Here is a 17,991-nt window from a genome sequence, read left to right as displayed (position 1 = left end):
CGAGCCAATGGGCAAATGGCACAGCAACACAGACAGCCAATCACATTCTAGCCTCTGGCCAAGTTCACAGATGCATACAGAGATGGAGACTGACTGAGGCACAGAGAGGAGGGAGTTGTTATAAAGTCAATTAAGGTGGATATACGCTCAGTCGCCAGTTTATTAGGCACACCTAGCTAAAACAAATGCACTCTAGTACAGCGGTTTGTGAAAGTGATAATATTTGTACTGTACCGCATTATGCAGAGAGTTGATACTGTTATTTAGCCTACCCTCACAAATATAAATGTTGTGGAAACACCTTCAGTGTAAAGCTTGATTTATGATTCTGCCCTGAATCTACTTGTGTAGCCTGCAGCGTTGTGAGCATTCATACTTGTGTGTTGGTGTATGTGTTGCTCTGCAATTACTCCAACAAAATGCTAGTTGACAGTGGGGTTTCTGTGCCACTGTGTTGTGTTTCTCCGTCACTTGGCACTGGAGTTACAACTAAAAGGTGTTAAACAGCAGTTACTTTTACTGAAATTACTGCAACATAGATAAGAGGGAAAACAGGATGAGGAGGAGCCGGTCTGTACAATCATTGAATCGACTGAGGCAGAACGAGGGGGGATTTTTCATGCTTGTCCGGCCACTGAGAGACATGAACAAGGAAGTGCAATGCAATCAATCACAATTGTTGTTGTTGTCCCACTGAGAGACATGAACAAGGAAATGTAATGCAATCAATCATAGTTGTTGTTGTTTGTGTCATTACATTTCTGGAGAGGTGTAAGTCAGGCTACAGTGTAGGATACGAGACTACACATTACCTATGTCATATCTAGCGTGTAGTTTCAATGCAGAACTCTAAATCCAGCATAACACAGTGCAATTCAACAGCACCACAAACCTCATCCAGCAAAATGTCCACATGGTCAAATCAAAACCTCTCCAACAATTTCAACTAAATCATAAGATTATCATCTTCATGGCGGGAGGATGAATTACAAGGCTAAAGGTGCTGATAACAGCAAGATGAACATGTAATCAGAAAGAAACAGCTACTTATGACAAGCCCACGTTTAATACTAATACTCTCATAAGCCTGCACTCACAATGTAGAACTGAGCGTGTATAGTAGATGCCATGGTATCTGTGATGTTTATGGATAAAAATCCAACAAAGTTTGTGCACAATTCCTTGTATTTGTAACAAGATAGGCACTCCATTCATGGTATCTACACCCACTCACTTACACAGACTTACAAATGTGCATATTTGTATCCACAAAGATCATATTATAGGCCTGACAGTGAAGCAATAATATAGATGAAAACAGTTAACAATGTTTGGTTTAGATATATGCTTCTCTCTGGACATCTGCCTCCTCTGCATATTTCTCTGTGTGTCCCTGGATCATTCTCTTCATCTCTTTCACAGCTCTCATGCTAGTTTGCATAACAGTGCAACATTAGCTGGAGCTGAGTGCACTCGCTGAACAAAATTTATCACAGTGAAGTGTTGAATATCTCTATAACTCTCCTACATACCAACATGGAGCACAGAGAGATAAGAAAGAGGAGAGCATAACAGAGAGTGCAATATAGAGAAAAAGAGAACAAAAATAAAAACTAAGAGAAAAAGCACGTACAAAGTTGAAGTGGGGTAGGGAGTAGCTGTAGAGGAGAGTGTGATGGAAAGTGATGGGAGGGGAGAAGTGGGAAGAGGGGAAGACAGAGAGAGAGAGAGAGAGTGAAAGTGGAAGAGCAAGAGAGCAGGCCAAAAATGCTTGGCAAGGCCTTTCTATTTTGAGACAAATGGACAATGTTAGGAGCACAGCAGTACTCAGTGCAGTGTTCTATCTGTCAGCAGCTATCTGTTCTTCCATCTATGAGCTTCTCACTCACTGTTCTTATCTGTGCATTCTCTGTTCATATTTTTAATCAAGCCTGCCATCATGTTTATGGCTATTTCCATGAAGACAAAGGCCCATGAAGCTTGGTAATGTGATGTATGCTGTCTTTAATGTTGGTGGAATTGTTGCAATTCCTCCCACTACCTGTAGGAACGCTATTTAATGAGATGCCCCTATGGGTCTTATGAAAGGGAAGGGACAAACAACCATATGGAACCATATATGAACTGCTGAGGAATACTGCAGTCACTTAAACTAAGGAAAAAATGTAGGCTAATAAGGCTATTTTCTGGGTTCTAGCAGCAGAGATGTCTTACGAAAGTAGTGATCAGGCTTTTCAGTTATAAATGCTCCAAATCTTCGGCTGCATCCCATCTTATCTTTAAGTTCATGATGGCTATAACCTCCTTCCATGTTTCAGTGATCATATGCTGTACTTGTAGTAGCTTTAGGGAATATCGACAAACAAAACAGATCTTTGTAATGACCCACTTACATAAAAACTCACCTTGATAGGCTTCCCATCAGGTGTCAGCACTTCCTCAGAAAGTTCCATCATCTTCAGAGCCATGTGTGCAATCGGCTTCGCGTGACTATCAATTTTTTTGTGAAGTCCTCCCGCCACACAGTAGGCATCACCTATTGTCTCGATCTGCATGAGAAATTGAGGAAAAGGGGTAGGAACTAAAATGAATAAGAAATTAATAAGAAAATTTACAGTTAGATGCTAGAAAATTCTACCTGAATGGTGCACCGCTTTGGTCATCCTTATTGGTTGGCCATAACATAATGGGAGGTTTTATTCTTACATGTATTCCCTTAAAAGAATGATAGTAAATGGACCTTTAAATTTATACAGTATTTGGTATATTAATTATTAGAAATTATTAGAATAATTAGAAAACCTTAACAATAGCTGAATACACTGTGAAGGCAAGTTAGAACTGTCATTTCATAACATTCACCCAAATTCTGAATGTATTTCCCAAAACCTCATAGACTCTTCTAATGATGCAGAATCAAAAAAAATAATCCAGTCCGGCCCAGGAAAAATATAATTTTAATCACTTTCTCAGCCATGTCAATTTGTCTTACAAAAACGGTGACAGGAAATGATGTCGTCACTCTGGATTTGTGGGAAAGCGGCTCCACCATTGACTGAGTTCGACAAAGTCATTTCCTGTCGCCATCTTTGCTTAACTGAAAAGAAGTTGGTTTACCTGAGAAACTGACAAAAATGATTTTTTCCTGGACTAGACTGGATTATTATTAATTCTTCATCATTAGAAAAGTCTATGATAATTAGGAAGATACCTTCAAAATTTAGGTGAGTGTTATGAAATAACGATACGGGGTTAAAATGGTTGGTTAGGTTTCGTAGGAGGACTATCTCTGCAACTTGAGTGTATGTAATAGATGGGTCACACACTGGGGTTGGAAGCCAGGTCATTCCTAATCCCTGTTTTCATGAAAGTACAATAAATACAAGTGTTCCCTTATTAAACAGTTACTTCCCAAAGCCAAATTCAAAATTAGCACATGTAAAATAGGGAGTGCCAGTGTTGCCATTATACCAGCTGAGCTGTCATGAGAGTTAACACAGTCCTTTATAAAGACAAAAAAATTGATGGCACAAGAGGAGAAAAAGAATGAAAAAAGAAAACTAGGAGACAAACTGCTTTCATTTAGGCCTGCCATTGGCTAAATCATTTCGACAGTAACCATGACAATGGCACCATATGGGTGCCTCAGTCTTTCACCACGTCCTCCTGTTTCTGCCTTCTCTTTTAACACACACACTCACTCTTCCATTGCTATAGACATAAAGCCTCTTACATATATTGGATCTCTCTGCCTTCTTCTCTGTATCCTTACCTCCAGATATTTTATATGACATTTGAAAAAAATAACACAGAAGAAAAGCATGTTTTTATGGGCAAGGATATGTTGTTGTCACAGGGACTGAGATAATAAGACAATAATGGAGAGAAGCTTTGGTGGAAAGAGTAGAAATTAAGAGAAAAAATTGATCTGATGCTATAAAATAAGGATGAAAATAGGGAAAGTCAGCAGACAACACTGCTGACGGTAACTAGGCCCAAAACCATGTTGTCAGATGGACAATATTGACACATCTTTGTTAAGTCTCCGCAGACTGGTCATTAATCAGTTGCTTTTTCCACACCAAACACACACATACACACAAGTATATTCTATGCACACAGACAGTGATATATCTTAGTGTTTTTGCTGGTTTAACTTGGCTGGTAACTTTTCTGAGAAACTATTGCTTCCTAAAAAACTATAAATTTTTTTATGATGACCTCATTCTGCACAGGTGAGCACATAAAATACCCCTTATGCTGCCTTACAACCCCCCCACCCCCACACACACATTTATTATGTGTCCTCCCCCTATACCGCAACAGGTATTACTACATCACATAAAAAGATGTGTGCATCTGTCTGTCTACTAACCTTATAAACATCCAGAATGCCACACTGGTAGTCGAAGCGTGTGTAAAGCTCATTCAGCATGGAGATGACCTGCATAGGAGTGCACTGGGCACACACAGCGGTGAAACCCACGATGTCGGAGAACAGCATGGTGACATCATCAAACTTGCGAGCAGGCACTGACTGACCCTGCCACAGTTTTTGCGCCACATCACCTGGAAATATGGAGTAAAGGAGATCCACCGTTCTCCTCTTTTCCTCCTCCAGTGCCTGATGAGTCCGCTCTAATGTGGCCTGGGTGAGAAGACAGCAAAAGAGATGTAGTGGTTTTGTTCTGTGTGCTTGGCTTAGGTGAAGATAATGGTGATAAGGATGCTGAGGCGTGGGAGTATTGCACTATACTAAAACTGCTAGTGTGTGTAAAACTTGTGTATTCGTTTGATTTATTATGGACTGAGTCAATATGCATATGCTTATTTGTGTCTGTGGGCGGCTTCTTAATGCCAAGTCTGTCTGATGCAGTGCTATACCATTGTTCGGGCTGGGAGACTAAGATACAGTATATAGCTATTTATAACAGTGGCCTGGGGTAGAGTAGTTGCAGTGATGAAGTGATGCATTACATAGGACTGGGTCAGGACTCAGTGACTTGCTCCAGGGTACTTTGACAGCAAATTATAAAAGGAAGTCTCAGAAGCCTCTTTCTTCCAGCCAGTATGGATTTAAACTGGCCACACTAAAATTAAACCACTACAGCTGATGCATTGAATTTAACAGGTTTGCTTCAGTGTCTCATACTTAATGAAGATCTAAAGTAAAGAGCCACCAAATATACTGAATATTTTTGTATTTATTTCAAAGTCTCATGGCCACAGGTTGTTATTTGTTATTCTGATTAGTTGCCCGTAGGCAGGTCTTACCTAATATGAATAAGTCAGAGAGCAGGCTCCAAACAGAAAGTCAAGAACAGTCATATGCTGCTGATTGTGCATCTCATTTGGTTAAAACCATAAATGGACAATAAACAAAACCTCATGCTTGACATATTTTGATTAAGTTTCTCTCTGCATCTATTTTTGTGGTAAATGAACTGCATCGACATTGAGCTCAGAGCACAGTGGGCACCCAGCTATTTGAAAAAAGCAAGTCAAGTTCACCAGGGATCAAGTAGACACTATTATCCCGTAAAATATGACAGTATACCTCATTTATGTGAGCAGGTTATTACAATAAAATGTTACATGTTATAGTTTGGCAACATCTTGCGACTGCATTAATTATGACAGGAGGAACGGAGTAAGTAAGGTGACATATTATATAGAGACACAAAGTCCATGTTAGGAGGAGGTTGAGGTGGATGACTAGGTACATAAAATATAGGGCTTTCTCTCAAGAGAGGTTAATTAAATTCCAATGTGTGGCTTGTGTTTTTCAAGCATTCCCAAATGTAACAATGTGGTTTTGTTCATAAACTTGACCAATTAGATTGAGATTCCCTATTGGTAGCTGGTAAAGATTAGTGGTAATTACATCCAGTAGACCTGACAAAAAACATTTATTTCAACAGTACTACTCCTTGTGTGTTGTGACACAAGGAGCCACAAGAAGCCACACAGAAGCAAAAACTCTGACGGGCTACTGATGACCCTGTGATAAATTAGTGACCTTTCTACCTTAAGTTTGTCCATTCTCTTCTTCAGCCCATCCTGGGCCTTGGCCTGCTCCCCCACCAGGATAACATCTCGCGTGGCATCATGAATGGGAATGTCTGACAGGTGGAGGCCCCTGCCCATTAGCTCCTCCAACTTATCAACACGTGGCGATCCCAGAAACATCAGGGAGCAGGATTCAGGCACATGGATCATCTGACCCTTCAACTCCATGACCTGGCAGGGACAGCAATAAAAAGGGAAACAAAAGGTCATTTTGTAAATCCAGCCTTTACTTTTCTCTAACTAATATGCTCCAAAGTAGCACATTAACAGACAAATAATGATTTACTGTAGAGTATTTTTACTACTCGAATAACTGCCTGTTCTGTAATTTCTGTCTATTGTCTATGAATGTGAATAAAAGGGTGAATAAAGAATGAAGCTTTTGTTCAATTCTGACTGAGAGAAACCTGACTTCTTGAACCAATATCGAATTACAGAATTATTTTCCGCTATCCAAGTTAATTGCAGGTCAGTGGAAACATCTCAAGGTCATATTATGGCAACAACTATATACTCGGTCATTTAGCCTTGGAAATATATTAAAAATAATGCAAAGTACTATACAGTATGTGGTCAATAGCAATCAAGGGTTGTGTGTAGCTTTTTCTCTTCAACGTACATTTTTACATTCTGCAATGTTAGTTTTTGTTAACATATGTTAAATTATAAAAGTTAGAATAAGTGCTCCACATAATTGAATGTTCAGAAAATACAGTAGGCCTAAGATCATACAAGTAACTCCATCTCTAGAACAATTTCTATTTTACACAAAACATGTATACGAGCATAAACATTTTTCTGTACTTACATCCCTACACACACAGACACATATGCTTGTCAGCATGTACACAAGCACATAATGTTGTATGTACTGTATAATACAAATCATAATTACAGCAACAGCAGATACAGTAACTATGAAGATATAATGTAGGCCAATCTATATAAAGAACCTGTAAAAACTGGGTAAACTGTTGACCCAGTTATTAAGGACACAGTCCCCATTATCATAGTGCCACTGGTTGGGCCCACACATTTGACCTATGATCATATTCATTTGTAATGGCTTTGAAGATATGAAGTATTTGAGTTGATACACAGGGAAATTAAGAACCAAACGTTTCAGTTATATAAAGACAAAAAGTGCATACATGCACATGCACTCATATTCCTTATGATTAAGAAGAGAGATTGAAATGAGCATGGGTGGGAGATTACAAAGGGAGCTGTTGAGTGAAAACATTATACTGACCCTGTGAATATGGCTCCTAGCTGTTTCATGGTGCTAACTACTGTATCTCTTCTAGAGGCCATCTTCTTTTTCACCTTTAGTGCTATTTCTTTCCACTGCTAAGCCCTTGTTCTGTTCTTTCTTTTTCTTTGGTCTCTTTTTTCCCTGATCTTACCCGGCTTCATTGCTGTCTCTCCTTCTCTCTCAGATCTTCCCTGTCTCTTTGACTCCTTCTCTCTCTTTCTCCATAGCGTCAGATAGATTATTCCGCCAGTGAGCACACTGCAGCCCTGTTTTATTTATAGTACAAGGCTCTCCTAGGTCTGCATAATATATACAGTCTACTTCTATGGACGCATAGTTGTCCCTGCACACAGACACAGAATACAGCTAATAAGGAGACACACATACGTACTGCTTCAGACTGTCTATTTCTACAAAACCTTGGACTCTGATGTCTACAACCCGCAGGGTCTGAGTTAAGGAGTCCCTTTAGTGTGATTCGGTTATTATGAACTACTGGTCCAGCATGCACGCACACACACATACATACATGCATACAAACGTATGTACCCATGCAAGTGTCTGTATGCTACTGAGTGTGTGTGTTCTTAGTCTGTTAACCAGTATATATGAGTATGCAGTAGGAGAACATGAGCTTCTGTTTCCTGAGGATGTGTCTGGCCGAGTGGGAGGACCTACATGCCTGACATACTAACAACCATCTCCATGGAGACTGTAAAATCAGAAAAGCCAAATACAAAATGAATAATCTCCTCTAATGCAGCTTGTACAAATGTAGCATTCTAGCTTTTGTCTGTCTCTCCTCTTTAATTAAACATCTTTATTTGTCTATGTCTCTCTCATTTGTATATACATTCAATAAATAAATGATTAGAGGTACTCACTCTTTAAATTGTAAGATGATTTCAAGTTAAGCTCAAATTACAAATTGATTTCCCACAATAAAGGAAAATTCTGGTTTATTATAAGTTGAAAAAACGTAGATAAATCAACTGGACTAGGTTTCATGATCAGCAGATTCTGGTCCACTGGAATCAGCGGTCTACCTCCACCTGAAGGACAAAGGACATTTTTTTGAGGACAGTGAAATCCAGATCCTCTCTAGAGAACATCGCTGGCTTGAGAGAGGAAACAAGGAAGCTATTTTTGTTGAAATAGAATATCCCTCACTAAATAGGGGTGGTGTACTAAGACACCACTTGTCATCCATCTACAACTCTGTTTTGAGATCTCTGCCCAAACATGCCCACTAGGACAACAGGCGTTGGTCCACAGGGGAGGATTCAAAGACAGGTAACGACACTCACCAATACTGGGTTATAACGACTCAGTCGTTAGGGGAACATTGTTGGCCTTCAAAGGACTGAAACACCACCGATGGGGATACATATCTCTGACTCAACGCCAGTCGGGCAGAACTGATGAAGCCTCTTAGATGAAAGGTGAAACGTCTTCAACCTAAAAACATAGTCCAGTTGATTTCTCTAGTTTTTTTTTAGCTTACTATGACCTGGATGACTGAGAATCTGCATGGACATGTTTATTATAAGTTATTTTTCTAATTCTGACAATCATCTATGATAACATTGTATGCAAAGTAACTGCTAAGATGTGGGAACACTGCAACAGGGCAAGATGCAGGTAACAATCTGACCATGATCATGTCACTCCTTCCCAGATCGCTGCAATTAACATTATATAATATAATTAAAATATGATGCAGTTGTCATAAACACAAGTTACCCTATAAATCTACTTTAATTACAACAGAGGAAATGAAAATTGCTGATTGCCTTGAAATGTTTTTTATGCTTTTTATGCTTTGAGACATCACATTGCTCATATTTTATACACTTAGTGTGCATATCTGAGTTATAGTCACAGGTTATGTCCTTTTATTATTTGTTAAAAGTTAAATTGCTACAAGCAGTCTGATCAGCAACAAAGATTGTGCAGCAACTTGCTATTTACATGAACAACTGCAACTGTAGGTGCACTTTTACTAGACAAGCACAGACTGGAGCAGTGCCTTAAAAACTCCACAATTTAAAGCTAAAGTCACTACACTGTGAAGCTCAGACTTCATTCATTCCTTAGTCATTTTCCTGTGCACACTGTATATCACACTGTATTGCTCCAAATTTGGGTTGCTCTCCATTGCAGCAACAACAGATGGGCCCTGCCAGTGGTCAGTAACTTCATCAAACCACTGTACAGCTGTTTTTACTGTTTTGCTGTTACAGTATCACTGTGTTACTGTTGCACAGTGAACTTCCTTTTAAAAACTGTCGGGGGGGGGGCTTAAGGCTACATAAACTAAGATTAGCACAAATTTGGTTCAATCAAGTAAAATATTGTGTGATCTTCAGGCCCTGTGTTTATTTCCTCTGTAAGAGGAGGCCAGCATGTCGTGTCCTCACCAAGTATGTAATACTGACACATCTTTGTAACTGGTTGTTAAATATTTACACTGAGTTCTGTTTAAGATCATGGCATTGTTACGACAAGAAAAAAAAACACTATTAAAGGTAGTTCTGCACCTGTATCTCTAATAAATCTTCGCAGCTTGCTTGCTTTTTTTTTATAATAAATTTACACTGGAGCAAATTTGTATTGCAATTAAATGCAAGTTTTATTGATTGTGGTCCTTGAGCTTTGTACTTTGTAGTAGTCACTCTGTGTGCATATTTGCATATTGTGTTTATGCACGAGTGAGGTTTACAGTATTTTATACAGCACATGGCTATGTAAATGTTGTTGTCCTCTAGAATAGTAAGGCCAGAGCGGTCCACATTTTCCATATTAAGATTATCAAAATGGGCAGATTCAGGTTGCAATCGCCAACAGGGCAACAGGGAGCTGAAGGTAGAAGGCAGGTAAAAGGAAACAAGGGAGGAAAAACATGTTAAAGAGCAACAGATGGAAATAGGTGCAAAGAGAGAGAGGGAGATAAGAGAGAAACAGGGAGAAGGAGATGCTAAGGACTTGAAAAATGGAAAAGAGGTATGAGAGAGCGCAATGGAGAGAAGGATAGCAGGAGATGGAACGGACAGCTAATGGCTTGTCTTTTGTGAGCAGACTGGCATGTCAACAGACTCATTTGCATGAACAACCACGGAGCAGCAAAGAGTCAATGAGTCACCCTCTCTCATATCTCTCTTCCTCTCTCTCCTCACACAAACAAAATACTGCAATGCTCTTATCTTGTCAGACCCTGGCTACATTGTGCGGTACTCTTACAGTACATCCCACTCTCAGAATAAATCATGTGTACAGCCATAAATGCACACACTTGCCCATGGCATGTAACCAAGAGAGTCACATTACAAAATAAAACACACAAATTTGCACGGGATGTCCTTGTACATTGCTGAGTCAGCAGAAGCTTTAATATGCTGATGTCACTGTGTTAGGTATTTTTAGTCAGATAGATATTGGTTAGGTACTTGTTGTATTAGAAATGTTTAGTGGAGACAGGATGTCTAGTTTAGGCTGTCAAATGCTTAGTCATGCTCATGAGTTTCTACAGGGTACATCTGGTCAAGGATAACTAGAGAGAAAAGTTGATGACTGTCAGCAGACAGGATGTTTAATATTATTATTATGACGTGTAGAACTGTAGCCTTAGCCATAATATTTTCTTATGTTTAATGTCATGACATGTCACTAGATGTCATGTCAGATTGTTTTTAGCTACACACCACAATTAACAGACACACACACATTGATTTGCTTCATGTTTTGACTACTGCTATGACCAGCTGCAAAGCTGGCAGCAGGGACACGTCACGGTTGACGTTCCTGTGTAGAATGGGGCTAGCCCAACTGAAGAGATAAATGTATAGGCCTGGTTTGGTTCAGGGTCTTTTTCATCCTTCAGCTGCCTGTGTGCATGTTGGAGGCGGAAGATGCCTGAGCGTGTAATGTTAATTTTTACCTGTGTTCATTGAATAAATCAGCACTGTGTTGAAGTTACTTGGACTGCCTCGTCTCTCAGAGTTAGCAATGGTAAAAAGAACCGGAAGACTTCAACTGTAAAAAAAAATGCCATCGAAAATAATGCCAAATATAAATCCACTTTAAATTTGATTCAGAGCTTGATATGAGTCTTTGTGAATTAAGCAAGTGTTATAGTGCAGCATCTATGCAAGCATTCATCCACCCATTCACCCATCTATCCATTTTCATCTACTTAGCAGAGGTCAGGTTGTGAGGGCAGCAGGTTTAGGGCACTCTGTGCAGCAACGTTCTGCAGCTCCTCCTGAGGGACCACAAGGCATTCCCAGGTTAGAGGAGATACATAATGCCTCCAGTGTGATCTGGGTCTACCCCTCAACCTCCCACCATTTGGACACGCCCAGAAACCTCCAAAGGGAGGCGCCCTGGAGACACCCTAATCAGATACCCAAACCACCTCAACTGGCTCCTTAGATGTGAAGGAGCAGTGGCTCTACTTTAAGATCCCACCAGATGAGTCCAGCTACCCTATGGAGGAAACTCATTTTGGTCACTTGTATTCACAAACTCAATTTTCTGGCCACTATCAAAGTTTGTGACCATAAGTGAAAGTTGGAATATACACCAACTGGTAAATTGAAAACTTTGCCTTCTGGATTTTTATCATAGTGGTCCACCATAACCCTGGCATTACTGCTTATGCTGCAATAATGAGTCTGTCTGATTCCTTTTACTCTTATTCATGAACAAGACCCAGAAATACAGTACTTAAACTCCTTTGCTTGGGGTAGCAACTCATTACCAACCCAAAAGTAGCAACCCACAATTTTCCCGCACAGAACTATAGCCTTAGCCTTTTAGGTGCTGACTACCATCCCAGTTTGCGCTGTAGGTCCTGGTCTGATGAAGCCAATAGAAACTCATCATCTGCAGAAAGCAGAGAGTAGATTCTGAGATCCCAACACACCTTTTCTCAGCTGCACCTTTAGATCATGTCCATGAAAATCCCAAACAAAGACCAGAGATGGGGGCATCCCTGGTGGAAGCCAACACCCACTGGGAACATACTTGACTTGACTAGAATACAGACACAACTCTCACACTAGTTATATAAAGACCAGATGGCTCATAACAATGGCCTTGGTACCCACTCTCCTGCAGTACCCCCCACAAACCCCACGAGGGACCCGGTCATACGCCTTCTCCAAGTCCACAACACACATGTAAACTGGATAACGCTGACTAAAAACTAGGAGACATTTACATGAGTTAATACAATTCATATTGCTGATTTAAAAAAAAAAAAAACATATATAGTTAATCAATCATACTACAAAAATGAATGAACAATGGGAAAATGACATTCATTATTCCAAAGTATTTTAGCAAAATTGATGAATAACCTTCTAGTTTTAGGTGACAATTGAGGTTCACTGACTATCCACAGCTCGGATTTCTGATTTCTGACTGACTGGCTTAATGAAGAAAAACGTAAAACTCAAGCCACCTAAACATCCGATAACGAGGGAGGTGCTAGGTATACTTTAGCAATCTATGCTTTGCAACAAATAGACCATGGAGATAGCCAGAGGAATGTCCACTAGTAAAGTCACTATTTTTGGAACATTTTTGGGGGAGGCAACAGTGGTGCGGTGGGTAGAGCAGTCGTCTCCCAACTAGAAGGTTGAAGGTTTGAATCTCAGTGCCTGCAGTCCACGTGTCGAAGTGTCCTGGGGTAAGACACTGAACATCCCCCCCCCGGCCTTCGTTGCCCGCGATGGTTACACTAACTAAAGTGAACTTTTATGAAATAGTTGAAAACTTGTTTTTCTTTTTTTTTTTTAGTTTGTGTTTAGTGAGTAGATTAAAAAAGAAAAGTATCCACCTATTTTCTTTATGTTTATCTTTATGCCTAGTTTGCTCCTGCACTGCATTTTCATTCACCCTATTTTGTAACTGTATCAAGGGTAGACCGAGACAAAGAGGGCAGTGATTTTCAAAGCACTCTCCATCGAACAAACAAACCTTCAGGGCTGTGATTTATCTAGAAACAGATCAAAAGTGGTGCTAATATGGAGATTCTCTTTGTACTCGCAGGTGCACACCTGCACACATACAAACCTCACTCAGCAAACCCTGAAAAAGCAACTTGTTAGCTTTAGTTAAATAACAGACATGACAACTACACTCCATACATACTGTTCATACTGTTGTAGGCTGAGACTTTCAAGACCATATCAAAAAAGCAATGACTTATCCTAACCAGAATTTTGACTCTTTGTCCCTAAGAGTCTGGGAACTTCTGGATGTTTACAGCAACAGCACCACTACTGTCGAGGCAGGTGTTGTGATTCACTGATTCTATCTTATTCATGTTATTTATAAGACAAAAAATATATCAGCTTCCACATAAATCTACACCCACAGCCTGGCCCAAACAAATGGCTACAACATTTATATTTTCCCAGTTATTGTAGGCAAAATTCCCCTGACTGGTTACACACAAAGCTGAGTGCATGGTTATTTTTTATTTTAATTCTTTTCCAGGTATCAAAAGAATATATAATATAATCTGACCTCTACCAGTTCAGTGGAGCTGAAGATGATAAATAATAATTCTGGGTTTGTTCAAATGACTGTTAAGCATGTCATGATGAAACTACCGCATGCATTTACTCATCTATTTTTTAAACTGGTGCATTATGCTAAAACTTTGTGTTGAAAATCAACATAAAATCTAGTCTAGACAGTGTAACAACAAGCTAATATGTGTCAGAACGTGCTCTGCTGCTGTTTTATGAAGACATCGAATAGAAGAGGACAATTCATGTTAAAGGATAAGGCTGGTCATTTTCTATATTAACAGTATTTTCAACACTCCCATACAGAAACTATAATCAACAGTGATTTGCCTCTATTCACTGTTAATGTCTGTCGGTCTGTTAGTGCTGGATTAGCTTATTTGTCTGTGCTATAGACCTCCACTCTTGTTCAAAAATTATTAAAAACACCTCAGTGAAACACACCATTGACATTTCTTCATTAGGAAACCTCAGACACGAGTGTGAGGAGCTAGCAGAATGTAAACAAAGCTGAGAGCTCGCACAAAATCTTGCACATGCGCAGTTGTCCCTAACTCATGCTATCTTCACGAAATTATGGCCACTTGGAGCCTCTGGGCAACATAGACGTGCCTAGGGTTTAGTAATGAAAAAATGTCACCAGGTCCAGTGTTGTGTTTCCTTGATGCATTTTTGAACAATGAAGATCTATCACACACATGCTTACTTCAGACACTGTAAAAGATTATGGTAAATAGACTGTATTTATATAGCGCATTTTTCACAGTGTGTTGCACTGGCCAAAGTGCTTTACAGGAGATCGTACACCATTCACCCACACATTGATGACGACAAGACTGCCACACAACGGCACTAGTCAAGCCACCGGGAGCAATTCGGGGTTCAGTGTCTTGCTCAGGGACACTTAGGCATGCGGGGAGACCGGGAGTCGATCCACTAACTTGCTGGTCAGAAGATGACCTGCCCTACCTCATGAGCCACAGCCACCCCATTATAGCTGTTTATAGCCTTTGGGGCAACATTTTAAAAAAATATTAAAGTCTGGTGTTTTGTAATGAGGAAGCCTGTCATCCTGTGTAGCAGTGTGCTTCTCTGATGTGTTTTTAATTGTTTTTGAAAAACCATGGCAGTCTTTGGCTCAGGCGAATAAGCTAATCCAAGACTGACAAACTGACAGACATTAAGTGAGTAGAGGCAACTTGTTTGTTTTAGTGTCTGTATAGGTAACATTTAAAATACTGTTAATATCAAAAATGACCAACCTTATCCTTTAAGGGTGTTGGAAATGGTGGAAACATGATGAATGAGATGGTGTGCTCAGTGGAGACAGTTTGACAGTGTACTCTGTGTACACTCCCCTGGGTGCTGACCACAGTGCTCACACTGAGCACTGAGAGAGAGAGATACGATTAGACCTTTTCAGTAGGTTTTTGAATGCTGCACAGCCCCTATCCTTGGGCAAAGAGAGGAAACAAGTCAAAGTGAAAATCCAATACTGGCCACTCATGTGCACGCATACATCACGCAGTACAGAGGTGTGTGGCCTCTTTACCTTGGCCTGTCGCCTTCTCTCACTGCCCTTTCTAGTGAAAATGTCAGCTCATCCTTCTCCTCCTCTCTCCTTTTTCTCCTTCTCTGCCCAGGCAACACAAGATTCATATGGTAAAAATAAAGAAAAACAATGCACGCTCACAGTGCTCCACAAACACATCCTGCAGCATAAATCTTTCAAGTCACTAGCTGATGGTGTTCAGACCTTGGTGGCAGTGTCTAGATTAAACTTCAGTAGTGCCAGGTCTGATCACTGGTGGCACACACAAGGGGGGAATGGAAAAGGCAGCCAATTCAGTAAGGCCAGTATCAATGCGATGAAGTACCTTTTCAAACTGAGGGCTGTACATGGGGCACGTACAGAACCAAAACACTGATACTTCAGCTACCCCTGAGCTTAAATACAAGCTTGTGGCTGAAATTCCAATCAGTAACTTATATACACTGCCATTCTCATCAATCTGGCATCTAAAAAAGATTTAAAAAAAAAAAAACATAAACAAAAACTATATGGTGTATATACAGTAGGTATTAACAGTAGTGAGCACATTTGATAAATGAGGCAACAGTGATATATAGTGTGATTAGGAAAGCAAAAGAACAAAGTAGAGGTTTCAGTCACAGTTGTAAAGTAGCCTACTGTATAAAATAATTTGCCAGTGATCCAATCTAGTGAAACTGAAAAGGCAGAGCAAAGTTTGTCTTATTGTGGAACTATAATGGAGAAGTGGAAACATGCACAAAGGAAAGACACATAAAAGAGAAAGGAATTTTGAGCTTTTTTAAAGATTTTGACAGATATAAAGACTTTTTAAAATCAATTTTCTGTCTAAATGCTCAACAAAGAAAAAATCAAAAAGAAATGAGAAGAAAAAAGAAATTGTTAAGCAGCAGAGAGGGAGACAGAATGACAGTGAGTTTATGAGAGACACTGAGAAAAAGATGAAAGCTTCAGGGGAGATGTACTGGAGTGGTACTTGAGGTTGGACTGTGAAATGGGGAATCCTGCTGCCACTCCTGTGGGCACACAAAATGCGGCCACGGCAGTGCATTATTATGTGTAACTGTAATGTATGTGTGGAGGATCAATGAGCCTGTGTAGCTACTTTTTGTTGGGATCTGTTCAGATTAATTCACTAAACCCCAGGATTGGTTTATCTGACCAAAGCAAGAACCGAAAGCTCAGTGTACACAAAGCGGAAACACTATCCTAGTCTCTACACTGCAGTCCAAATATCTTAGATGAGAGGTGGCCATATGAATGATTCACTTTTGTGGTGTTCACTCAAACATATAAATGTTCTCATAGCTCCAATTTGCTAACTACTTCTTCCAAACAACAACAGGCAATATAATTGTCAAAAATTGTATTAAAATATAATAACTGAGGAGCTGCAGTGACTAGTCATTCCACAGGCACTGTAGTATGATAATTACATAATAAACTTCTCTTCATATTTTGTACCATTGGATGAATTAAATTTGCTGTGGGAAATTATAACAGGCATTTTTTTACTATTTTCTGAGATTTTACAAACAAAACAATTAATGAAATAGTTGGGAGATGGATAGTCATTAGTTGTAGCCTTAAATGATAAATAAGGGCAGCAGTCCTTAGCAGCACACACATATATACAACAGTTTCAACTGAAATACACTCCTGTTTTTGAGACAAGCATAACAGTGCTGTGGCCAGACTGATCAATTCTGTCAGTTCTGTTTAGCGTAGAGGGAGTTTGGTGCTGTCACTGACAGCCTGCAGAGACCATTCAATCAATAATGAACTGGATATAGCAAACAATTTCAAATGATTAATTGTTTCAGGGAAACTGGAACCAATTCAAACCTCACTGTCATGATCCACAGCACTTCCTTTCTCACGCTGTTATTCTGGTACACTTCACTTCTCTATGCAGCATGTTATTCTGGTACACTTCACTTCTCTACGGTATGCAGCGCTGTATCAGTTCCCAACTTTATTACTCCATATTCACTGACCTGCACAGCATTGCGTGGAACCAGTTGGCCAGTTTATAAGCCAGTCACTAGTACTCAGTCACTGTCAGACTTGTTTGTGTTTGGCTACTAATTTCGCTCACTCTCAGCCTGGGTCTGCAGCTTTGTTTTAAGTATGAACTCTGGTTTCTCCCTGATCTTGTTGTTGCTTTTACCCACCCAACTCTGTTTGCCTGCCTGGTAATCACTAGAGACCGAACTGTGTTTGTTTGTCTCTACTGCAGCATGCTGTAGACACATATCCTCACCTCAGTGTTTGTACATTTCAGTAGCAACTTCTGTACATGTACTTTGTACTTTCCTGCCTCTTGTGTAATGTGTGTTGCGTTATTCATGAGCTAGCAATAGTCCCTACTTTGGTTTATTATCCAAGCCAGCTACTTCTGCTCCATTGTTTTTTGTGCCTTAACAGTAACTGTACCATCTTTACCAGTGTTCTGGTAGTCAGTAGTCAGCTTTTACTCTAGTCATAACTCATACCTGGGTTCTTGCCAGTTTTAGCCAGTGATCCTGTGCTTCCCTTTTACTTGGGTTCATACTTCATTAGGAGTTCTGGTATGA

General features: G+C 39.9%; 1 protein-coding gene across 1 annotated transcript in view; it reads right to left on the bottom strand.

The window, feature by feature from the left end:
- Positions 1-17,991, bottom strand: part of gucy1a2 (guanylate cyclase 1, soluble, alpha 2) — a 41,506-nt gene that overhangs the window by 8,750 nt on the left and 14,765 nt on the right. The window contains 3 exon segments of the mRNA XM_020619981.1: positions 2,406-2,549; positions 4,376-4,648; positions 6,028-6,240. Coding sequence (XP_020475637.1) covers positions 2,406-2,549; positions 4,376-4,648; positions 6,028-6,240 — 630 coding nt within the window.

This window comes from Monopterus albus, unplaced genomic scaffold, assembly GCF_001952655.1.
Source record: "Monopterus albus unplaced genomic scaffold, M_albus_1.0 scaffold229.1, whole genome shotgun sequence".
NCBI classification, from domain to species: domain Eukaryota; kingdom Metazoa; phylum Chordata; class Actinopteri; order Synbranchiformes; family Synbranchidae; genus Monopterus; species Monopterus albus.
Note: the sequence above shows the minus strand (reverse complement) of the source record. Positions and strands in the feature narration are given on the sequence as shown.